The following is a 25,556-nucleotide window of genomic DNA, read 5'->3' as shown; positions in this document are numbered from 1 at the left end:
GGCCGAGGGGTGCCTCCGTTTGTCCGCACTGCAGATCCACACAGAGCCCCGCTCTATTGCTGGTAGCTTTGGGGTCGCGCTCCCCGGGGGCTTCGTTCTCCTCCATCCCCGCAGCGCCTCGGGCGGAGGGCGGGCTCGGCTCCCCCTCCAGGCTCCCTCCCTCCCTCCCTCCCTGCGGGGCTTTGCCCTGGGACGCGCCGGCGGCACCGGGTCCGACAGCGGGGCGGCGGTGAGGGGCAGCATCGGGGGGGGGGGTTGGTGGGAGGGAGGGGGGTGAGAGATGCCAGCAGAGGGGCAGAGCTGCTGAGAGGGCAGCGCCAGCCCCCCGCAGCCCCCCGCAGCCCCTCCGGCCCCATGGCTGGACGGGCGCCGCAGCGCAGCCTCCCGGCGGCGGCCACAGCCGCGCTCCTTCTCCTGCCCGTAAGTGCACCGGCTGGGGAGGGAGGAGTGGGGAAGAGAGGGGTGGGAGGGAGAGCGGGAGGCTCCCCACGCCCCGCCGGGAGCCCACTGGGTCCGCGGGGGAGCACGGAGCGCGTCCCAGCCGTGCGGCTCCTTCCCGTCCCCTCGGAGCTGCGGGACGGTCCCGCACAGACCCCGCACAGATCCCGGCCTCAGCTCCACGATATCCCCGTGGCTGCTGATCCGTGGGTCCCTTCAGAGCCCCCGTGCTGTGCCGTGGCTCTCCTTGTATTCCCATTAGCAATGAAGGAGTGCCCTGCCGCAGCCCCGTGCCCTGCTTGCTCTCCTCTCAACACGTGGCTCCGTTTCCATCTCTTTCTCAAGCCCTTCCCATCTGCCCAAGCATTTGTAACAACTTTAGAGCATCAGGGAGATCTTTCCTTCCGATCCTTCTCCATCACCATCATGATGAGGCAGCAAATAGGGTCGGCCGGGCAGGCTGTGTGTGTGTATGAGGTGTGCAGGAGGTGCATTAATCCTCCTAATTCACGGTGGCAGCTCCCACAACAGTATAAAAGCTTTCTGGACTGCTCTAATCATCCTCAATGTGCTTTCCATCAGTCCACAGCAGCACTTCAGTTCCCACATAGAGAGGAAGACTCCTTACCATGAGCTTATCAGTAGCACCCAGGTGCCCGCTGCTGCCAGACCCATTCTTTGACAGTGAATAAAACCCACCATGTGTTTCCCCTGTAGATCTAATCTATGGACGTGGCCTTTCTTTTTTTCCCCCTTCAGTTTCCTGCAGCTTTGCATTGGAATTGTTTGTGTGAATTTGGGTGGCTGGCTTCTTTAGTTGCCCTGCAAGAAAGGAGTCACATACAATGCCAAGAGAGGTTTGTTTGGAGATGAATGCTCACTTGGGGTATACTCTGAGTATATATATGATATATATATATCCATATATGATATATGGATGCCCTGTCCATGGTGTTCAAGGTCAGGTTGGATGGGGACCTGGGCTGATGAAGAAGGACAGGGTAGAGCAAGGACCATCAGATCCACACTTCTTGAGTTACACTCACATAGGCTGTTACCTCTGCTTGTACATTAAGATTGCCAGGACAGCCATTCAGTCTTCAGGCCGAATGCCCAAGCACGGCTCGTGCCCATACTACTCAACTCCTTCAGCCTCTAAAACAGTGCACAAACTGCATGTTGAGCTCTGTCCACAGAGCAGCCTCACTCCCAGGTCATTCCCGGCAACTGTTTGAGATACTGCTAGATTGCTTGGGGCAAAAATGTAGCCAGGAACCATTCTAAACATTTAACAGTGTAAATGATTAAGTGCTTAAAACAGACCTTTGCGCTGTTTGATTTATTGGCTCCCATGGAGCGTGCTTTACTTCCATTGCTCAGAGCTCTGAGCGCCCAAGGGAGGCATTTTCCTCTAAGCAAACTCTTCACTGCTTTGAACTCAGCTTTCTTTTTGCTGGAGATGACTGCAGGATCCTGCTGGTAGAGATTCACAATGAAGGCACCGGGACAGTGGGCAATACCTGTGTATAAAGGAGCAGTGTCTCTGTGTTCCCTTTCATTTGTGTGTTGCTCATCATGCTGTTGAAAAAGACATTAAAATAACACATCGCTGTTAGAAAAATGTACATATATAGTTGTGGAGTTTGGAAAAATGGATCTGCTGGGGGAGGTGCTACTTTGCTTCACTGTAAACCTTATATCCAGTAAATGACACTTCAGTAATTCACATTTCCCTCTCCTTTCATGAAATCTCCGTGCTGTAAACAGCTTTCTTTTGTCCCGTACCACTTCTGAACTCAGGTGTCAGCTGTTCCCATGCGAAGTGCAGGCATGAATTCTCAGATGTGAAGCCGGAGCTCTGCGGTGGCCCCATGGCACCTCCTTGCCCCCTCTCCAGTTATGCAGTGCTATGTGCCAAGGCCTTGCAGAAGCATCCTCTTTGCCTCCTCATCTTTCTATTCCTAATAGCCAGCCTTGACAACTAAACACTCGCTGCTGCTTGGCTTTATCAACCTGTTTCTTTGTATGGAATTACTTGTTTTTCCCTCACAGCTAATCCTTTATATCTGAATAGCTTTGAAAATAGCTATATTTGGTTTGAGCTGGCAAGGGTTTGGCACAGAGCTTTATGTCTTTTACCTTTATTTCTTTCTCTGAAGAGTTTGGTAAGATTTGCTATAGCCCTTATTACAAAGGAAGACAAGTGGGAACTAGTTATTTAGCACTGAGAGTCAGCCTGCAAGTGCAGCTTCACATCAATGGCTGCTTGAATTTCATTGAGCACATCCCAGTGTAGGAGAATTGCACTCCTTGTTGCAGTGCAGTGGGCTGCAATGGTGTCTGGCTTACAGCATGTCCTGCTTTTGGAAGCACTGACCAGTTCCTGATGTAGGATCATTTAGATCAGCACTCGCAGGCCTGCTTGCCTGCAGCATCCCAACAAAGGCCATTTGGGAAGGGCTGTGTAGTGACAGCAGCATTGCTTGGCAGAGACAAGCTGTGACATCCTGTCCTGACCTCCTGTTCATGAGTAGCTCATAGCTGGGTAAGGCTGGGGACGTGCTGCCCATGCACACCTTGTTCTGACAAGGCTCATGCCAGCAGCTCTATTGTGGATCTAAATGGGTGGAGAACTTGGAAGCCGTGTTTCTTTGGGAACAAGCAAATAAATGGAGTGTGTTTGTACGGAAAGGTGGCTTGTTCTCTCTAAATAAGAGAGGAAATGCCTTTGGGATGTCAAGAGGTGAAAAATACTTCTTCAACGGAGCCGTGAGAAAGTGAAACGAATGGAAGTTCTACCAGGTTTTACATAATACTGGATGAATAATGATCCACTTCGAGATATGTATGCTGGGAAAGTAAATAGTGAGCAATGCCAATGGAGATTAAAATACATTAGTTGGCCTCGCTACGATGCTAAACGCTTGCTCTGGTAATAGTAGCTGAAGTGCCAGAGGACTGGAAGGGATCCACCTGCCCATGAGGGCTTTGGGGTAATTTCTCTTGCTGTTACTCAAGACCCTGGGACACTGTTGGCTTCGTGATGCTGATATCTGGGTACTGCCTTAGTTTTGTCATCTCCCAGGGGTGGCTTTTCCAGTGGAAAGGAAGTTGTGGGAGGAAGGAGGGAAGGAGACGAAAGTGAATTAAAGGAAGTGTGTTGACAAACCTGAACAGGCTGTCTGCAGGGCTGGCAGCCAGGCTCTGCTAGCAGGCATCTCAGTGCATGGACTGAAGTATCAGTTCCCTTTGAGTGGCAGTAGCAGGCTCCCACAGCCTGGCCATAGCTTGGGTTTCAGAAGTCTCATGCCAGCAGGAGCAGAGGGATGGTGTGTGAGCCAAAAACCCAGGCAGAGCTTTGTAATGTGGACATCATAGGCAAAACTGTTCAGCTTTCTCTGTTGCAGGCCCTGGAGCTGCTGTGCTGCTCCTGCAGTTTCCTTGTCTTGGGAGTGAGGACATCCGGGTGCCAGGCTGCACCTCTTTCAAAGTAGGGGGGAAGGCCAGAGTGATGGCTTGGAGCACACGACAGGACTTTGAGTAGGTGAGCTCCCAGTCAGGAATGAGGATCTTTCCTCTTCTTGCCTCTTGTTGTCTCTGCTGGATGATGAGCTATAGACCATTGTGAACTTGAGAGACCCTTCATAGAGTAAACAACTCCCCAGCAAGCAAATTCCACAAAATATTCATGAATATTGTTGTATTTCGTGAATATTTTCAAGTCCTAGCAAGCTTTCCATATTTCTTTATTTCCAACAACAACAACAAAAGAATATTAAGGATTGTGCCTTGATAGTGCTTTGATCTTCCATTAAGTATTAGGGAACTTAAAGCAATGACTTCTGAGGTCAGTGAGTGAGATGAATCACATCTGAGATGCTGAGAGGAATCCTCATAATATAAACTAGGTGGGAAGAGTGGGAAGGAATTAGTTGTGGTCCTAGTCTAAAGACTTTGGATAAGGGCTGATGTGAACCCAGAGCTGTGAAAGACTCACTGCCCTTCCAGATACTGAGCAGGATATCCACAGTAACGGGCAATGAGGAGCGAAACTCTTCAAGTGTATGAAACTGCAAAGCCTGTCCTTTCTATGGTTTCATTTGAAGACAGATGTGGCCCGTGATTGAAACATGGTTTTAATCCTTTTTAATATCTTGTTGTTTTGGGAGAGATTTGCTCGGACAAATCCAGCTGTTGGGTGGCTTTGAGCTGTTTCCCTTTGCATGCTGTGACTCAGCAAGGCACACAGTGCATGTACGGCTATCAGTGGGTGAAGAACGTCTCCCCATCACCCTTAATCAGCAGAGCACATAGGCAGATGCTTATTGAAGGTGTAACATCAAGTTCAGAAGACAGCAGTGCTATTTACTTGCTGTCTCAGTGTAGCAGATGCTCGAGACTTTCTAATTGATTTCTGAATTTCATTTTGTGCTCAGAACTAAACGTGCGTGTGGTCGCTTTATTGAACTGAGATCACATTTCCCGTTCCTTGCAGCTGTACAATTCTGCTTCTCCAGACTTCCTGAAAGAGCTGCAGAGTACCTGCCGGGCACTAAGATCATAGAGCAGCATCACCCAGCTCAGCTGGGGATCAGTAGCTGGCAGCACAGTTTGATGTAGCCGCCAGGATTAACTTAGAGGCAAGTAATGACAGGGAGGTGAAAGAGCTGAAGGATGACTTGAAAAGGAGGCTTTTCCTTGAACTGTGCTAGCAATCTGTCCTTTTACTGTAACCTTAGCTGGCTTAGGCCTCAGGTTGCAGATTGCTGTGCAAACTTCTATTTAGACCTTCTGTCACAAATGGAAATTATTTTTCTGGTGAAGCAGAGCCAAATGACTGCGTGCAGCCAAATGCTGCTGCGTTAAGCAAAGCTAAGTAACAGAGCTGGGAAAGGCCAAAGGTATCTTAAGTGTAGGACTGAATATCTTTTCTTGTGGTTCTTCAGCAAACTAAATCTTTCCAGTGTGATGGCCTTCCGGCTCTGTCCTTGAGTGACCATCTCTCCTGCATACATACTGGGTGCAGAGGAACTTCAGGACAGGAAAGTGCCATCCCCTCCTCTCCTCTATCCTCTCTCCTCTATCCTCAAAGCATCTGTTTTCATAGACAAACACTGGTGATGGGAGGCCCTGTAAGTCTTGCCTGCTGCCCACCTGCCTTGGAAGCTCCCTGACTGTATTTGGAACAGAAGGATTTCTCATACTGATTTATTTGAATTGCCTGATGTCTAATCTGGCACCACGGATTTATACTTGGGATGAGTCTTTATGGGTCATAGATACCTACTGTAGCCTGAAGCTTTGTGTGGCAATGGAGATAGAAGATGGATCTTAATCTTGATTGCTGTGGACCAAATGCATGCTTTGTGGTTGGTAACTACAGCACAGTTTGGTGTTGGAAGGCTGCTTTATCTTGCTCAGTGTGTTCATAAGATCACGTTGGATTTGTGTCTTCTCTAGCCATGAAGGATGCACTTAAGTTGGTGTCTAGAGGTAACTTAGTAGGGATTTATGTCAATGAATGTATTTATCTGCAGCAGATATCCCTAACAGCTTTCTCTAAAAAGTTGGCTGCTATTAGACAACTGAAATACGGCATCTGGGAGTTCTTATATGAGAATGGAAAAGCAGAGTGTATGTATCTGTCCATGATTGGCATTCATTGCCTCCCGGGCATCCCTCCCTTATCTTGACAGCAAATATTGCACTGTTGTGTGTCATCCTTTCCTACTTCAGCTCTTTCCTGCTCTTTCCAGTCATGCTGACTTCATCCTCTGCTGCTTCTTATTACGATATAGCTAAATTTCAAGATGCCTTCCGTTCCATCTCTCTGATGATCTCATATCTGTACTGACAGTTTTGGGCCCCGTTCATACAGATTTGGACTTGTTTGTGTTACTGTAAACATTTCTTTGTGTTTGAGAGAAGAAACCAACCACTCCAGTGTTAGTGAATCACGGTTATCAGTGATAATTTGTTTGATATACTTCTCACTATTTAGAAGAACAACACTGTGTAAATAAGTGTTGGATTTTGCAGGGTTCTGAGCCCTTTCCTCTTCAGAGGAAGAGCGCACATTTACCATCAGAGACTCACAACTTCTAATGTAATTAATAGGGTAGTATGTTGCTGTCTCTTAGATTTTCTCCCTTTTCACTTGCCTTTCCCATATCCAGAGGTGATCTTGTGGTGAGTTCATCTGATTGTGCCTCGCAGAGGTGTGAGGTAAAGACCTGTCATGGATTAATGAAGAGCACTGATCTTGGCCAAGGGAAAAGATCTAAGAAGATAACCACAGGAGTGGCAGGACGTTGACCAAAGGCTCCTTACATTGTTCTGCAGTAAGAATAAGCCTGTTGGTGCCCCTGATAAGACCATAAGGGACTCCTTTTCACTTTAATCTCTGTCTCAGTGCATTGCTTTCGTTTGTTTGTAGATGTCCTCAGTAGAAATTAAGGTAGTCATTTCAGGTTAATAAGCAAGACAACACCGAACTGACTTGGTGGGAAGAGAACTTGGAACGGGCTTAAGAGAAATGCAGTTTTCTAGTAGGAATCAAGAGGAGGCAACACCTTTTTTTTTGCTGGTCTTTATTATTGTTGCGTACTTTATAAATAGTTTTAAATATTCATGGTTAGAGTTTGCTTGCTTTAAATACATTCTTTGAAAGATACCATACAGAAGAGAGCTGTTCGCTGTGGTTGGTGGAGAGAAAATGAAAGCAAAAGTAACATAAGAAGCAGAAGGTGCATTTCCCTTCTAGCCAAGTGAACCCAAGTTGACCCTAAAGCAAATGTGACATTTAACCTTTTTCGTTCCTACACATGCTGTGCTAAACTTGACCTCTGTCTGTTCTTTCCCGTCATCTTAGGAAGCGGACAGCTGAACATGCTGTGTATTTACAGTGCATGGAGATGTCTCAAGTTTCTTCTTTGAAGTGAGCCAAGTGCTTTGGCCTAAGAGGAGGCGGAAGGGTAGGGAGATAGAAGGGACGAATTACGTCTGCTATGTCAGCTCACGTGGCTGGGTCTGACACAACCACTGCAGAGTCCGCATGGAGTGCTGTCCCTGCAGGAAGGCAGCCCTGGACTTTCCCCATCTCCTTGTCCTGACCATGCATGGCCACCAGTCTGCAAGGCTTTACTATGGGCAGCTGAGGTTTAAATCTTCCTGATGAAAATCATGATATTTGTTCAAAAAGAATCAAATTTGAGAAGGGATTTTTTTTGTTTGCTTTCCAAGACCTCCTATTCTGTAAAATAATGGCAGAGTGAGAAATACATACAAGTGATACTGAAAGAAAAGTTCTTTCCAGACCAATATTGCTGATGTATTCTGTTGTCGTGGTCATTCATTCCACTTCTTATTGAGCCGTAGGGAATTTGGTGATATAAAAAGGGCTCTGCAGTCACTTAACGCATCTGAAAGCACTGAAATATGGTGTCAGTATTCACAGAGTGTGGCTGTTCCCCCGTATTATGTTAGTCATTCTGCATAAGTAGAAAAGCAGAGGCATTTTGTCTGTTGCCAAGGCTTTACGTCCCTTCAGAAGAAGTCAGAAAGATTTTGTTTCACAGTATGAAAATGGAGGTTTCTGTCATTCATGTGTGACTCCTGAATTTTCTCAGCACTTTTTAGCGCTGCCTTTCCTTGAGGGCTTTTCAAGAGCTTCTCTTGCTCTCAGCTCAGCTGCATGTTGAGATGTGTAATTCTATTGGTTTCTGTCCTTTGTCTGCAATGGGCTCTTCTGTAATTTTAATTTTCAAGCTTGAAAATGACAATGTATTTTTTGGTTTCATTTCTGAATGTAATCTATTTGGTGCTATTGTCCTGTCTTGAACCTGCGGCTTCCTTAAGTGCCCATGTTGATGATGCTACTTTTACTCTCACTAGTGCTTACCTGCAGTCCAGGGCTCAGAACTCACATTCTGAAGGTCAGAAACTTGTGTGTTTTTTGCTGGACAGAAGAGCAATGGATCACATTAAAGGGGATGCCACCTTTCCCTGTGCAGTCAGTGGAAGCACTTATTTCAAGCCTTTTATTATAGAATTATAGAGTCATAGAATGGCTCGGGTTGGAAGGGACACAAAGGATCACAAAGCTCCAACCCCCCTGCTGCAGGCAGGGCCACCAACCTCCACATTTAATACCAGCCCAGGCTGCCCAGGGCCCCATCCAACCTGGCCTTGAACACCTCCAGGGATGGGGTGTCCACAGCCTCTCTGGGCAGCTGTGCCAGCAGCTCATCCTTGCTCTTTGGTAATTCCTGCATCTCTTGACTGTGTAACCATCTTTTGGTAGGCTTTTAATTGTAGTTGATAAAGAAGTTTGGCCAATAGAATTGAATGGGACTAGATTAATATGCTCCATTGTTGGTATATACTCTTAGGTAAGATAAAATTGTGTCCCGAGTGTTGATAAGGCCATTGAGTAGCTGCCACAAGTGTAGGTGGTTCATTTGTAGATGTCTGCCTTTAGACAGATGAATGAAACCCACTGTCACAATCCAAAGCAACTACAACCAGAAGTTCCTCTGTCACAAGGGAATGTTTGTACCCGAACTGATTATGAATGAGAACTGCTGTGAAGTGCTGGGTGGGTTTGTGTTTGTGATTAAGAAATTCTGCCCTTTGCTGCTGCTTTACTGTTTGTTTTGCATTGCTTCTGTCTGTCCATCCAGATAGTTCTCCACTGTGATTCTTCTATGAACCTGCCCTTGTCTGTTCTGCTGGAAAAGTACTGTGAAGATTTGTCAGCCCACGCCAATGTCACAGGTATTTATTTCTCTGTTTCTCGGTGGCTTCTTGTTACTGTAGGATCTGTTTTCAAAGTGTCCTTGCTCCAGGAACATCTTTCCCTGCTGAGATAAACATAGTGCTTCCAGCCTTGAAATTTCATTGGCAGCAACGTACAGTGGTGTGATGTGTAAAGAAAACTGCATTTTGCACACCTGGAAAGGGCTTCAAGTGAAGTAATAATGGAAGCCCTTTTTCATAACTTGATCTGTTGAGTCGACACCAAGAAGATCATCGAGGGGCACAACTTCCACAGCTCCTATGTCTGGACTGGTCTGGATTCAGCATCACAGACTGTCAGCAGTTCTCCAGGAGCTGCATGGACAGGCAAAGGTGGCCATGGTAGCCAAATCCTGTCCTTGTATGGCATTCCCTGAAGAACCAGGTTCTCCAACCTGGCTGGCAGCTTATATAAGATAGGGATGAACCTTGGACCATTTCAATCAAGCCATTGGATTCTCTTCTGTGAAAGACATCTGTCCTCCAAATCAAAACATGTCTAACCTTTTAACTTTATAATTTCTATTTCCTGGTCTGAAGTCTCCAAAGCCTGACTCTTAACTTTTCAGGTTAGGAGATGAGTCTTTTCTGATAGAGGACCGTACAGTTAGTACTGGGGAATGGGCAGCGGGTTGAAGGGAAAATGGAGTATCACAGATTCTTCAGAAGGTGAATGCAGACAGAAGGAGGGACTAAGGAGGATATAAGGATATGGGGAGGATTTAAAGCTTTCCTTATTCCAATTTTTGAAAGAAGAACAAAGCATTGATTCATATGTTTGATTCTTGGCTAAAATGCATTAGCGCAAAAATGTTTTGGTAAGAGATGTGAATCTGGGTCTGGCTTTTCTTCAGGAGGAGAAGAGGGGTGCTCAAAGTCAGTCAGTGCTTTGCAGGAGGACTGGAGGGTCCTGCAATGAGTGGTTCTCCTGGGGGCAGATGTAAGGTTGTTTTTTGCTGCTTTCCCACAGTAAATCCTCATAGAGGGAGGAACTTAAATTGTCTTGTTATTAATCAGCCAGTTTTCCAAACTAGAGAAATGACAATGCAAACAAGGTTCAAGGAAGAGAAAGTCATTCCATGTAGTATATCAGATCAGTTGTGTTTGACTTAAGGACAATAAACTGATCTGAATATCCTGATCAGACTGAAGTCTGAAAGTTGTGTTGCTTTGACTGCCTCTTCATCTGCATATAAATGGGTGCACTGACCTGTATTATGAATCTAGCCTGAGCTCTGTAACTCGTGCCATTGTATTCTAGGGAGCAACTGCCTTGTGGCATATTCGCTTGTATAACTTTTAATGACCGACTGTTCCATTTTGTGGCTGGAAACAAAGGAAAGATAAATGAGGTTTTGTGAAAGCTTCCATGATTTTGGACCTTTTTTTCAGGTGTTCTTTGACTTCAGAGTGTTTTTGTAAACACTATTGTCAATCTCTCAGTAATTCATAGTTATTCTTTCATTTCTTGAGCTCTCATTGTTAAGAATTAAATTTTACAGCAGACTGTCTTAAAAGTTGGCAAACATTTTACTTCTCAATTGTTGACAATAAGATTAATTTTCCAGGTTATTTCCAGCTATGAAAGCAAGGCATCTTCTCAAGCTGAATGCAACTATTGTAATAGGATTTTGAGATAAATAAGGTAGGGATAAGTCACAGAAGTCTCTTAGATTGCTCTACTGTTGTAAGGTAGCACTGATCAAAGAAGTAAAGCACTATCCTAGACTTAATATAACTCAATTGTTATGTGGAGACAAGCCAACATACCTTTATAAAGTGTTTATTGAATATACCTTCTTGTGATGCTCGCGACCACAGCTATTCCTGCAGTGTGCTTCAAAAATACTATGATCCTTATTTGTGCGTGGGCTTATACAAGTAGCAAACCCTTGAGATGCTTCATTTTCAGGCAGGTTGGACATAGGTGTAGATTGAAGCACGACTGTGGGACATAGTGGTGTATGTTTTCCTTTGTGTCAGCGTGGTGGATCACCTACCCAGTGCTTCTAAACATCGTGTGCTCCTCTTGTCTTATGAGACAACTGCAGGATCTTCAGAAAGGTCTGTACTTTTCAGCTATGAGTCTTCTCATGAAAAATGGAGGTCTACAGTACAGAGATCTCCTTTTTATAATCAGTGAAGTTCTAGTCCAACTTGCAGAGCATGACTTCATCCTAAAGGATCTAGAAGGAGACAGAGATATGCTTTGGAAATGTTATTTTTTTTATCCTCTAAAGGGATGAAAGAATGAAGAACTCTGTTTCCACTGATATCCAAAATTAGGTTACTGAATTTTGGCCCCTTATAAAAGCAAGGATGTATCACACTGAAACTTTGGTGTCCTCTGCCCAGTGCTACAGGTGTGCAGAATCAGATCAGACCAGAACCGTTGTGTGTATGTCTGAGTCTTCTCTCTGACTCACAGTCTTTGACACGGTGCAGATACAGTCTTTGACAGAGGAAAGTAAATCCACCGAAAATAAATAAATAAACCAAGGAGAGCCATATTGAACAATTGTCATGGTTTTGTAATTTTGTAATTTTGCTATCAGTATTCCACATCATAACATCATGTCAAGTATGGATACTTCTGTTGAATGTGCAGTCCACAGAAGAAGACTACATATCCCAGAGAACAACAGGAGTAACAATAAGTCACGGGACCAGGACTCTATATAATCTCGTTCCCAGGCTGGAGTGCCCTCCTTCTTCTCTCGAACTTCTCGGAGAGTGGGAAGCGTTCCAGCCGTGTCGCCTAGAGTTCACAGTAGGCCTCTCGGTTTTCGGAGACTCTCTCTCTCTGTTTCGTTCGATTTGTTAGCCTTAATTATATTATATTGTGTTATCTTGTATTTCGATATCATATTTAGTAAAATAAGTTTTTCCTCCTTAGATTGTTGCTGTTTTATCCCACTCCCCTTTTCCCCCTCCTTTCCGGGCCCCGGGGGGGGGCGTGGGGTGGTTTCCCCTGTCACGGGCATAGGTAAATCTAAGTAACCCGTGACAACAATCTTTATTTATAGCTGGTAGAACAGAAACACGCAAGTTTTGTAATTGTATATATTCCTTGTCCCTTTTCCAGAAGGTGCTGTTAATTAGTCCAATATGTTAATTTCCTCCCCCTCCCAAACAGATGGGACAGAATGGTTTTGAGATTTTCATTTATGTGTAAGTGCAACAAATTGCTCAGTGAATGGCACTGTAAATTCAGTCTGAAGTGATTTAAACCAAGCAGTTGAAGAGGTGAAAGGCAGTAGAGCTCACTCTATCTTTTGGGTTTTGTTTCCTTGAAAAATACCTCGATAATACCTTCATGATTGCTTGGGTGCAGCTTTTGAGCTTGCTGGGATTGTGTATTTGTGGACCTGAAGAGGAATTTCATTTCATTCTCACTTCTCTTTCATATGAAAGATATACTGGTTGAAATGACTGGATTATTCTACAGTGATTCAGCTGAAGGTGTTCCTGATGTTGTAGTCCATTCATATCTGTGACTAGAATTACATTAATATCCAAGTTGACCAGTTGACTGTAACCCTATGTATCTCATCTGATGCATAAACTGAGCTATAGATTGAATTTTTATTCAGAGGAAGTGGGTCCTCTATTCATAGTAATGTGGGTTTTGTTATGTTGTTTTCTTTTCAGTGGGTTTTGTCGTGCTTCTTTTCACATGTCCCCATCTTCCATATTTCCACTAGAGACTACAAGTCCTGTCTTCCATCTGTTCCTACTCTTAACCTCTGTAAAAGTCTTGTTATTCCGCTTCTTGGTCCATTTACTTGTTTGGACACAATCTTTAAGACCTTCTCAAAAGTGGATTCATCTGAAAATAGGATTTTCTTTCCAAAACTTAACAAGAAGGTGAATAGCCAGTGCCACTGTAGTTGCTTTGTTAATATAAGAATTACATTTTCTGTTTCCTCTCTTATCCTTCACTCACACTGAAGATGGTAATTTGCATTTATGGTAGTTAAAGCTATTCAGACAAGCCACTAAATTGGAGACAGTAGGTCAGATGTGTCATGCATTTCATTTCGTGAAGTTCTGGGATTCATTGAAAGAATAAAATGATGTCTTCCTCTTGTTTAACTGGATCCTCGTCCTTGTTCTGGTCACTTTGTACTATGGTGAAAGATTGGTGTCCCCCAGAGAGGGCATAAATCTCTTAAGTGATATAGGATCCCATGTATACAGACTCTGTACTATGCTATTACAATGTTGTCTTCTTAAGTCTTTGAGGAAGCTGTAAGTAGAGGGACCTTCTCAGTGTATGAAAGGGATGTATCCGATGTTGGATTCCAACACATGACTCCTCATGTTGCTGGTCACCTATCAATTAACCCAACTCCATTTAGAGATTTCCATCATTTTGTCCTGTTGCTGGGACAGTGGGGGTTTCTCCAGTGCTTCAAATAAGGCAAACCAGGGAAGATTCTAAAAGTTGCGTTCTTATTCTTCCTTGAATATCTTAAAGATCCCACAGGGGATCTCATCAAACTTGTGCCATAAATAAGCACTCTCTGCACAGGTTATTTCTGACCTTTGAGTACCACTGAAGTAGCATGGATCTACTTCCATTTCCAGTTTGGAAAAGCACTGAGGAGAGTACATGGATGTGTATGTTTGTGTAGAGTGGTGACAAAACCATAGGAATTGGGAAACAGTAGCATCCTAAAATGTGGGTCTCTTGTTGACATGAAAATTTGAATGCTTTACTTAGAGAACCAATTGAATGTGTAACTTAATGTAACCTCTATTATAGGCATTGTATTTCTCTTAACTTTCATTTGAAATATTCACGTAGAAGAAAAAAGATACATATTGTAAGGCTTTATTTTAAGCATGAAAAATTGTCAAGTTTATTTGCAGAAAATGATTTCCCATCCTTTTTGGTCAGAAAAGGTATGAAGACTCAATACTAAGTACATTGTTTCTCTCACTCTGAAGCTGATGATTCATTAAATGCTTTTAGTTCATTGATTATGTCCCTAGACAGATCTGCTTCACTGAACTTGTCACAAGTGCAAACATCTATAAACAAATTTTTGTAACTATTTGTGAGAAAATGGACTTTGCAGGCTTGGTGAATAGTTTTGTTTTTACATAATTTCTGTCTTCTCGGAGCTTTGTTTGAACAAAATCCGAGTTTTCTAAGTTTTATTTATGGAGGTTTTATCTGTGCTGCTGTAATTGGAAAGGGTTCTCTCATTTGTGTCTAGAAGGCTTTCTTTGTCATCCAGATTCTTTCCAGTGTAGGAGCAACATAGGCTTTCTCTTAGGGCAAGCTCAAAGCCTATTGGAAGGATAGAACCTGGGAGTTTGAGAGCAAAAGGTAATAACTGAAAGTGCACGTGGTTTGGAGCCATCACACTTTCATCAGGGCTATCCTGGACCCATGGGATGGGGCTCAACTCCAAGATTTGTCATCTTGCGTATTCGTGTTTATGTGTAAATTAAGTGTCTGATCTCCTATTACTGTCATTGGGATTGGATTTAGTGTCCTGGTCCCCTTTGAGGTGCTTTAGAGCACCTAAGACCTGTGGGGCTGGCAGATATGACAAAGAACCTGCAAGAGATCTGTGTCCTCTAGAGCAGATGCTGCTGGCTGGTGGAATGTCTCAGAGATATAGTGGCACTGGTTCCTATGTGTGGTCATCTGAGTCCTTCCTTAGATCTCCATTGACTCTCACTGTACTGGGAGAACTAGTAGGCAGCCTTATGTAGGCATTCCACACAGGAGCTTCATTGAGATCTGACATATATCACATGGCCTGCAAACTGGGAGTTAAATCCATATTTATAGCTTGAAACATGTATGAAATATTCTCTAACAAGATGATGGCTACCAAAGAAAACTGTCATGAATGCTCATATGCTGCAGATTTTGCTTGGCTGACTGTTGTTATTTTTAGAAGTCGGTTTCAGTCAATCATTCTTTTAGTAAATGAAAGTTTCATGACAGACAAACACATTCAGTAACTGGCTTTCTATCCAAAATGGCGTCGGTGAGACACTCGTTGCTCTAGGGGTTATTTATTTCTGTGCATTGCCCTACTCCGTTTCTTGGAAGCAGAAAGTTTGGCCTGATTACATCTCTAAATATCCCTCCACAGTAATGGCATGGCAGCAATTCTCACAGTTTCCCTTCTGATTTTCCCAGCAGGTTACATTAGCGAGCCCTTCCATTTGCGATGATATTTGGATGAGCTATTTATTTTAAAGTCTGCTTTGTGCTCCTGGTGCTTCAGCCTGTTGGCTGGAGCGTGGTCTGCCCACTGGGCTCTCAAGAACATGCATCATTGCATCAACACAACTCAATTACTGCTCACGGGCATAAAGTTAACCTTGAGCAAAGCATTTGCACGATCAGACCTTGAACTGAGGACACGGGTGATCTTCCTAGCACTTCCTATTTTCAGATGTTGCAATGGCACTGTTTAAATAGAGGCGATGATGGTGGTTTACTTTCCCACTGCTTCATATGACATACTAGGCATTTAGTTTAGTGCTGCTTGTTTGAACTTCCCAAAATAAAGCTGAGTGCAGTGTACAGTATTGCACAATACACAGCCTCCTTGGGCGGTGAAGCTCTCAGCCATCACAGTGGTGACAGCAACGCAAAGAGATTTGTTTTCCCCTTGTTCTTGTATATTTAAAAAGGCAACCTGTAATTCATGGTCTGGCTTTTGCTTTGATTCTGAATGTGAAAATGTGTTTTGATGAGGACTTGTTCCAGTGCTTTGACCCCATATACAAGCACTTCTGCAGAACCTCAGCACGCGACTCGGTGCAGTAGCCTTGACACTGCACTAGAAGTGCTTAAGAATGAACTATCAACAGCCTCAAAGTCAGCAATCACTTTCCTTGAACTTTGCATTATGCAGGAAGGCAGCAACCCTCCAAACGCCTTCATCAGCAAATTCTCTTAATGGCATCAGCACTGAACTAGATAAAAGAAAACCATCTGTAACACAACTGGAGTGACAGAGGTGCTGGGTTTGTGGGTCTGACCATAGAATAGGGTGCTGATGGCATGAAATCAGGGCAGATCCCAAATCAAATAGGCTTAAATCTTCAGATTTACACATTTGATACCATAACCACCATTTGCCTAGTATGGTTTCTAAATTAGATGTTTTCTTAACATTTGGAAGATAAAAATAGACATTGCGGAGCTTCTGATTTTGTTCAGATCTGCTGAGCAGATGTAGTGCTTTTTTCTGTTCACATTGAATCTGGTTTTAAATGAAAACACCTCCTGTCCTTTCAGTTCACCGTTCTGAAGGGTCTGTGAATTGATGAGCCCTCCAAGGAGGGAAGTAATACTGTGGCCATTCCGCAGAGCATCAGAAGGGGACCTTCTACTGTCTACCATCACTACACTGAGAGATGTGCTCAGAAATGCAGTTTGAGAATACAGTGATTGGTCTGAGGAAGTGTGGTGATGCACTGGAACAGGTTGCCCAAGGAGGCTGTGAATGCCCCATCCCTGCAGGCATTCAAGGCCAGGCTGGATGTGGCTCTGGGCAGCCTTGTTTGGTGATTAGTGACCCTGCACATAGCAGGGGGTTGAAACCAGATGATCATTGTGGTGCTTTTCAACCCAGGCCATTCCATGATTCTGTGATATGGTGCTTCATACTTACTCATGCATTCATGGCCTACTGTGGATTAGAAAGTGAATACAGAAAATGGATTCGAGATTCAGCTTGCATTCATCTCCTGTTGTAAAGGTGCATCTGACAGCTCATCCTTTCTTGTTTAGCTCTCTGCTGCATCAACTTGTTTGGTCTTTTCCGAATAAACCCTGTTAAGTATGGAATTGATTTGCCTTGGCCTCCAACCCTGCGGTGGGGACATCTTATTGTATTATTCCACATGTGAAAAAATAGCTAAGCACTAAAGCTAGGCAAAATGCAAAGCTGACCTGTAAAGCTCCAGCTTTAAATCGTTTGGTTGGTTTTCTTGCTCCATTACAAAATAAAAACTGTGCAAGTTCTTTTTTTTTTTTTTTTTCCCTCCAGGCATTCATCTTACTCATTAAGCTGTCAAAGTGTGCAAGCTGGCTCCGTAAGAAAAAGATAATGGGAAATGTTAACACAGTTTATGTAAGCCTCTAAGACCTGAACTGTTCAACCGCTTTGCCCTCCGTATATCTTTACTCATGCGAGAAGACTCAGGCACTGGAGATGCAGCCCACTGAGTGATATTACTTTTATGCATAAATGTTAGACAGAAAGATGGTTTATGGATTCCCATACTTAAAGTGAATGTACCCATGGCTAACAGAGGAACCAAATGAGAAACAGATTCCCAAAGGTGTAAATGCTGTGTGGTGTCTTATCTCCATTAACGTGCTGCAGGAGTTGAATTCCGTCGCTCTAAATAGTGTTGTGATGAAGTTGGTAGCCTATCTGTGGGTTTGTTTGTCCTTCCTAAAACCCTGCCGTGAGCAGTGCAGGCAGTGTTTTCATTCAATGCTCTCTCTTTAAACTGTCTTGTGCAGATGCCCCTTGAACATAAGGCCAAGCATTCAGGAGCTGATACCTTCCTGGCTAACACTGTGAAATGCACAGAGGTTTCCTGTACCAGAAAAAACCTCATCTCGTTCAGAACAAAAACCCTGAGATGAATATCCAGGCTGGATGTGGCTCTGGGCAGCCTGGTCTAATGGTTGGCGACCCTTCACATAGCAGGGGGGTTGAAACTAGGTGAGCATTGTGGTCCATTTCAACCCAGGTCATTCTGTGATTCTATGATTCTATGATGATGTGATTCTATGATATGATAATATGATGGTTGGGAGAGTGCTCATGCATCTCCTGCTCTTCCCTAAGCACCCACTTAGGGCTGCTGTTGCAGATGGGATGCTGCAGCAGCTGGAACTTGAGACAGGACCTGTAGGGCTGTGCCAGTCTTTTATACAAGCCTGGCTTCTTCCTTGGGTATAGAGACAGCCTAAGACCCACTCGGCTGTATAAGTCTACTTTGCAGTATTTGGAGTTACAGGAAATTAATCATACTCCTAAGAACCTTCTTTCTTTGAAAGCATCCCTGAGGTAATTCAGCAGCATGTGGAAGACTATTATTTTCTGCCTTCGGTGTAAGTAAAGGGGAAATAGTTAATAATGGAAAGGGAGATATATTTGCAGCTTCATTGTTAATCTGCTCAGGAAGTCTTCTTGGGAGTTCATCACTGTGAATGTGGGAATGAAATCTTTAGGTTAATCCTCCATGTGCAGATGCCCCAGTGAGTATCAAGTCTTTCAAATGTGAATTTGCAAGCTTAAACCATGATTCCTGGCAAAGATGGATGCTGTCCTATTCGACCAATGTGCTTTGTTTAAACGCGTGTATATGGTAATACCTACATATATACAGTCTTTTGAAGAATGATAAGTGTCATGATGCTGTAATTGCCCTTCCTCCTGTAGCCACTGGGTAAATGTGGCATCTATTTTTCCTTGGAAGAGACTGCCTCATTGGCTCAGAAATGAGGCTGCTGTTCTTCCATGCTGTTTTGATTGATTGCTCTTCTTCTTGTACTTAATTCCTTAGGAAGCCGTCTCAGAACCCAATGTAAAACTCACATTAGCAGGAAAGATGTGGGTTTTTTTGGGGCTGTTGCAAGACATCTTGCTTTACTATTAAAACCACAAATCTCTAAGATAAGCGATGCAGAAAGTAGCTCAGTATATATCCTTTATAGGATAAGCAATGATTTTTTTTCATAGAATGACAACTAAAATGAGAACAGCCGTGTATGTTGTCAAACTTTTGGCTACTGTTTCCCTAACATGAAGAGTTATGTGAACCTTTTCAGTCGAAATGCGGAACGCTGAGGGGCATCGGCGCACACACACACAGTAGAAATGATTACGCCTTCTATTTCTGAGTTACAATCTAGCTAGGATTTCATCAACACCTGTAAGAAAGCGAAACAAATGCATCCCTTTGATTGGAGAAAAAAACAGCTGGGAAAAAAGAAAAAAAAAAAAAAAAAGCATGCTGTATTATATGAAATTTGTTACTTAGTTTTTCTGCTGTTCTACAGGCTACAGATGAAACAAGCAAAGCATGCTAAAGTTTTGGTCTGCATTGCAGATTTTGGAGCACTTTTGAACTCTTTTTGAGGTTTCAGGAGGCCTGAATCTGTTGCCGCATGTCTCAGCTTACCATCAGCTATACCGTATTTGAGGTTGCTTTTTGTTTTCACTGTTGCAGCACATAGGAATAGTTCGTTCTAATTACATTTCCCTAATGAAAAACTTAAAAAAAAAAACTAATGGCAAAAACATTGATATCAGTTCCAACCCCCTTGTAATATGCAGGGTCGCCAACCAGCAGCCCAGGCTGCCCAGAGCCACATCCAGCCTGGCCTTGAATGCCTGCAGGGATGGGGCATCCACAGCCTCCTTGGGCAACCTGTTCCAGTGCGTCACCACCCTCTGGGTGAAAAACTTCTTTATATCGGTATCTGTGAGATGTTATCTGCGAACGCCAGCAGTGTGAGCATTCGGTGGCTTTTCTTTCAGTTCCTCCAATGTACCAAAGGGTTCCCAGTCACTGAACATAGAATCCTATCATTCCACAAGGACCACATACACGGTATAACACAATTAGTGTCAGAGTGTTATCCACTGTGTTATCCATTCCCATCTATTTCAGAACACCCAACATAAATTCTTAAGTCAAGTGAGAGTATTAAATGGATGGAGCAAAGGGCAAACTGTGAAAGGACCAGTAATGATTTGCTGGGTTCTGCATCTACTGAGCATTAGTAGGTGGTTGAACTCCCTGTAGAGCTCGCCAGGGACATCCTGGAGATGAAGTCTGCTGACTCCCAATAGCATTGAGAACGGGGTGGATGTTTTCCTTCACTTTTATCTCCAAATCAGGCAGATATTGACTGACCTTAAAAACGTGTTTAATTTGCAGCAGTAACTGCCACAGGGGGGAAAAATAATCTGGGTTTATATCAGTCTGAATGTTTTCTTTTGACAAATTAAACACACGAGCAGAAAATCCATTTATTAGAATAATTACACACAATCCAGGAATGGAACAAACCTCTTTCAAAGCAATTTCTTTAATATATGCCTAGTCAGAAAACGAGTGGGGTTTGTCTGAGTCAATTCAGGCATTTCTACTCCGTAAAGTATGCAGGATAAAACTCAGCCTCCAGTGTGGATGCCTGAAATGAGATGAGATGAACTCCAGCCCACTTGTTGGTACAATCAGTCCTTTGCTATTAAGGTATCATACATATTTTCTTCCTTTAACCTTTGGACTGTGTCTTTCTGTGTTTCTTTCAGAAGCTGAATAGTAATTATCCAAGGAAAACGCTGTTCTGAAAAACTGTAGGGACTAATTAGGGAGAGTGGTGAAAGCGGCTCTGAAAATGATACAACATTTTTCTCCATTGCTGTGGGCTTCCGTCCTGCTGCCACAGTTTGAGTACCACTGAAGATCATTTTCAATGATTCATGATGAAGAAATGTAGTTTGATCCTGAAAAGAGGCCATTTTTTATCGCCAGCTCTCTGTAGTGTAGATTATGTAGTTGAGAAACGTTCGTTTTCTCTTGAGGTCTCAAGGGCAGCGCTATTCATACTTCTGGCTTCTGAGAGTTGTAATGGTTGTTAAAATGCAGATAAGCTTCTCCAAAAACATTACAAAATCCCCCCCCCTTTTTTTTATCAGCAGAAAAATGGGAAGTTGTGACTCATTATGCAACTGAGAACATGCAGTTGTGTTGCTGCAGCTGGCTTGGAAATCCTAGTTTTCTATTCTTTGTTCTTTGCAAATCCACGTATGCTTTGTATACTGAGGTTCTATTGCTCTCCAGACTAATAGTCGTAGAGTCATAGAATGGCTTAGGTTGGAAGGCACCTTGATGATCACCTAGTTCCAAGTCATTTTTCATTTTCACGTAATATGAGTATCTATAAGCCAAATCAGGCCAACACTGGGTAGATATAACCATGTTCAGAAGAGAAATGTTCTTTATTCCTCAGACAATGAGAGTTGTAGTCTCTCACAGACGAGTAGAGTATAGCAACCTGCTTGCTTCCTTCATTCCTTTTGTATTTAAACCGGGGGGCACAAGCTTAAATGAGGTTTGCACCCCTTCCCCAACGCCCTTAAAACTGCACCACTCCCAGACTGATGGGCTGTACTGACAGTTGGGTTAATGGTTAAGAGAGACTTTTAGAAGGCAATTTGTCTGACCCAATTTAAGTATTTCCTTCAGGGTGACAGAAATCATTCAGAAGAGCCCACAGACTGATCCCTCCCTGCTTTGAGGGAGCCTGGAGATTTCTCTGCCCCCGGCAGCTGCTCCATAGTCTTTTAAACTGAAACAACTGCATCATGTGTAACTCAGAGAAGAATTGGTGGGAGCAGCATCCATCAATCACTCCTTTTATGGACTCGGTCCTTTACATTTACTGCAGATTTTGCCTCCAGCAAAGAGTTGTATAGAACATAATACATACAATCTCATACACATCTCCTGGAGAGGAGCAGTGTTTTCCTCTAAAAAGTGCAAATTGCTGCTTTTTCTGAGAAGTTTTATGCAAGGTGGCTGGTAGCTGTTTATGTGCAATAGGGTGAACTGGTTTCCATCTCCATCGCAGAAGCATTGATTTCAGGTGACACCCTGACTTTTTGGTGGCAGAATGTTCTCAACTGTTGAGTTCAGTGGGGACTGGAATTTTAACCCTAATGGTCTGGAGGAATAACCTGTGCTGACAGGAGAAGGAGGAATGGTTTTAAACTGAGACAGGGGAGGTTTAGGTTGAATATTAGGAGGAAGTTTTTCACCCAGAGGGTGGTGATGCACTGGAACAGGTTGCCCAAGGAGGCTGTGGATGCCCCATCCCTGCAGGCATTCAAGGCCAGGCTGGATGTGGCTCTGGGCAGCCTGGGCTGCTGGTTGGTGACCCTGCACATAGCAGGGGGTTGAAACCAGATGATCATTGTGGTGCTTTTCAACCCAGGCCATTCTATGATTCTATGAATCCTCATATAGGCAATGGCAAGTGCATTTATACATCCATATGGTTTAGATGTGCACTTTGTAATGAAATGAACCATGCCCAGATATGCCTGGTTCTTTCAATGACTATTTCAGCTCACAGGCAGAGTCTACTTGGATCTGCTTGGTCAGAGTGTTCTCACCCAGAGCTTGTAGCCTATGTTTGCACAGGATTTTCTGCATGTCCAAGCACAGAGAAATTAACAGAGATACAACCACGATTTCATCATGGCATTTAGGATAAATTCATCCTTACTTTGTTCAGAAAAGCCTTTGAAATTGGTACCGACTCCTGCTCCAGATATTGCATCTTTGTTCTCCTGTCCACATGGTACCTGGCAAACTCTATCCCAACTATAGCTGGTCTTGTGTTCAAAGACTGAAGCAGAGTCACAGAGGCCAAGAATACCAATTTTCTCATATTATGGGTAGTTTTCCTATCTGTGTTTGAATATCTTGATAAAACAGTCAAAGACAGAACTGTTTATCAAAGCAATTTCTTCCAAGTGAAGGGAAATAAAATGTTTTCTACCAGATGTGTGGTAGGAAAGTAGAAAGAAGAGTAGGGAAGGAAAAAAACAGCAGCACTTTGTTAGAAATAATCTGCAGGTTCTCACAGCTTTGTGGATATAGCAGGGGAATGAAAGCCTTTCGTGATCCCTTTCCATGGGATGAGCGTTAATGCGAAAAGGATGAGATGAAAGATCCATCACTGTTGCCACCAGGAGACAAATCAGATCAGCCGGGGCGATAGGTCTCAAGGTGGGGAAATAGATTGGAAATCAGATGACAAATGTCTAAAGGCACACTTGGTTGAAAAATGAATTGATTTGTGCAGTGATTTCAGAGTGAAAGGATGTGGTGTGGGAAGGACTGATGAGGACGGAGGCTGCTCTCCATCTCAAACCCATCATCATTTCTGTGGTTGATAATCTTGTGTGTAAAATAAAATCCCCTGTGCAGCAAAATTCATCTCTTGCTGGAGTGACATTTTTGCTGCCAAAGAAGGGGAATTAAAGTGTGTTTTCTCTGCATACAGATCTTTGTATGAACCGATGAACTCTTCTGGTGTTTTTTGGTTGTTTTTTTTTTTGTGTGTGTGTGTGTGTGCGTGTGTTTTTATACCCAAGTAACTATAAACAGGTTTTCCTTTTTAACCTTATTAAACTTCAATCAAATGTGGCTTTTGCAGTAATGGAGAATTAGGAGAGCCCTCCAGTGGCCAAGCAAAAGAAATCAACTACGGCAGTGAGCCAAACAAGGCTAGGAGGTAGGGAGAGAAATATGTGCTACATATTTAAAAGGTAGTAACTTCCACTTCTGTTAGGGGTGACTTATTTCCTGCTTACATTGGTGCCTTTGATCCAGAAGAATTCCATAGCACTTGACCCTTGCTCTGTCCGTCCCTGAGTGTAATGGTATGTATTTACTCATTCATCATTCCTGTCTAGGAGGGCTTGTTTGCATAAAGGGGAAAATACTTCAGGGATGAACTAATAGGTTTTATATTTAATAACTTTGTACAGGAAATGAAAGTGAAGAGAGCTCGGTCCTCACTGAAGTAATTCTTAGTACTGACGTTGCAGTAGCTGCAGAAAAAAATCTCTTTGGAAAGAAAAAAAAAATCCAATAATAATTATTTCTTCATTAAATAGCCTCCCAAAGGCAAAGTTGGGCTGACCAGGTGCTTCTTGCATGCGATATTGCTGTAAACGAAGGTTCTAATGATCTTATTAGCTGGAAGAAAACTGCTGCAATAAGTTTTTTTCCAGATATCAGTCCACGTCATTTGACATCTGCTTCTGATAATTGCCAGTTAGCAACATCAGGAATGGCTCTTCAGGTTGGAGGTTCTGAAAGGTAAAAGAAGAGAAGCAGCAAGCCTGTGAGAGAAGCAACACAAGTTATACTCTATTCGTAATGGAGTTTGAAAGCACATGAATGACAAAATATTTAATCATAATGTTCCATGTTTTCCCCAAATCTTTCTTTAATATTCATTGGGTTGAGGCTTGCAGTTTACCAAATACAAAACAAATTAAGGCATCATGGGGAAAGAAACACAGTTGTGCTGTCGCATAGATCAGATATGTCACACTTCCCAGAATTAATTTTTTCTGCACCTGTTATTAAGGCAACTATCACAATTTCAGTTATTTCACTTAATGACAGTTCCTTGTATTTCACATCTATGCTAGATTGCATCTGTTTTAATGATAGCCTTCCTTTCAATCTGCAAACGTTTTGCATTGAATCCTTGGGGATCGTTGGCTATGATAAAACCCCAGTGCCAATGTAACCAGCTCTCTCTATCTAAATACTTAAGAAGAACAGAAAAACATGATTTATTTGGCTTTAAACTCTGTTCTAAGGTTAATTCTTTCTACGTAAGTTCTGACCCGCAGAACGGGCTCAGTTGGTTTACGAGTGGCTCTGAACTTATGTTTTAGAACAGAAAGCTTCTATAAGCTTTATACAAGACAAATAAAGCCTAATGGAAAACGTCAGAGTTGAACACCTACATGTGCATTTCAATTAAAGCAGCATTTAAGCCCTAGATCAACAAACTGCATCCATTTTACAAGGCACTGAAATGCTTCCTTAATTCCTGAAGTCAATGACAGATACGTGTGTGCTTCACTGGAATTCCCAACCACTGAACCATCTCTATGAGCAACAGTTAATATAATTTATCTTGTAAGGATAATGTAGCCATTTTTGTTTCTGCTTTGACGTGCTTGGTACTGCACTGTGATTTGTCCTCTTCAAGTTATGCTTAACATCCATCACATATCTACAGCTCCAATGTCTGTATCAAGTACATGATATATTGGAATGGAAGAGCTCTGTATGAAATAAAGATTTATCTAACCATTTCTTGGGCCGAATTACATCCTACTAAGTAGGACGTCTAAGAATTGGGAATCTGAAGGAAGTATTTGTCTCAAGATCAAAGGGATCATCATTCTCTGGAAGTAGCCAACTCCCTGATGAGGAGGCGAGATGCATCGCCTTGTCCAGACACCCACATTTCAGATGGCTGAAACAAAGTGAGATGGATCCTTCTGCTCTCCCCAACCTCTCAGATATCCAGCCCATACCTGTGCAAGGCCTGAGTTGTGCTGTGGTACAGAATCAGAATTACTGCCTGTATTCATGTAAAGGTTAAAGGATGGCAAAGCCTCGCTGGTTAAAGATCTGAAGCAAAGTAGATGGATTTCTTATCCCAGAAGGTATCTGTAATTATATAGCAAGCAAGAGCCACAGATTGCAGACAG

At 43.2% G+C, this 25,556-nt stretch overlaps 1 protein-coding gene across 3 annotated transcripts in view; it reads left to right on the top strand.

Moving 5' to 3' along the window:
• Positions 1 to 214: 214 nt before the first annotated feature.
• The window catches only part of CRHR2 (corticotropin releasing hormone receptor 2), a 108,742-nt gene continuing 83,400 nt past the window's right edge, over positions 215 to 25,556 (top strand). Inside the window, exons 1-2 of one of the 3 annotated variants that reach the window (XM_015852925.3) lie at positions 215 to 420; positions 9,120 to 9,213. In XM_015852925.3, coding sequence (XP_015708411.2) covers positions 355 to 420; positions 9,120 to 9,213 — 160 coding nt within the window. In that variant the 5' untranslated portion in view covers positions 215 to 354. Of the gene's footprint in view, positions 421 to 9,119; positions 9,214 to 25,556 lie in introns of those variants that run through there. The other 2 variants (XM_085539073.1, XM_015852926.2) reach the window with 2 other exon arrangements.

The sequence above is a fragment of the Coturnix japonica genome, chromosome 2 (genome assembly GCF_054131305.1).
Source record: "Coturnix japonica strain WE chromosome 2, WE-NBRP24, whole genome shotgun sequence".
NCBI classification, from domain to species: Eukaryota; Metazoa; Chordata; class Aves; order Galliformes; family Phasianidae; genus Coturnix; species Coturnix japonica.
The sequence above is the reverse complement of the archived record's forward strand: the minus strand, read 5'-3'. Positions and strand labels throughout refer to the sequence as shown.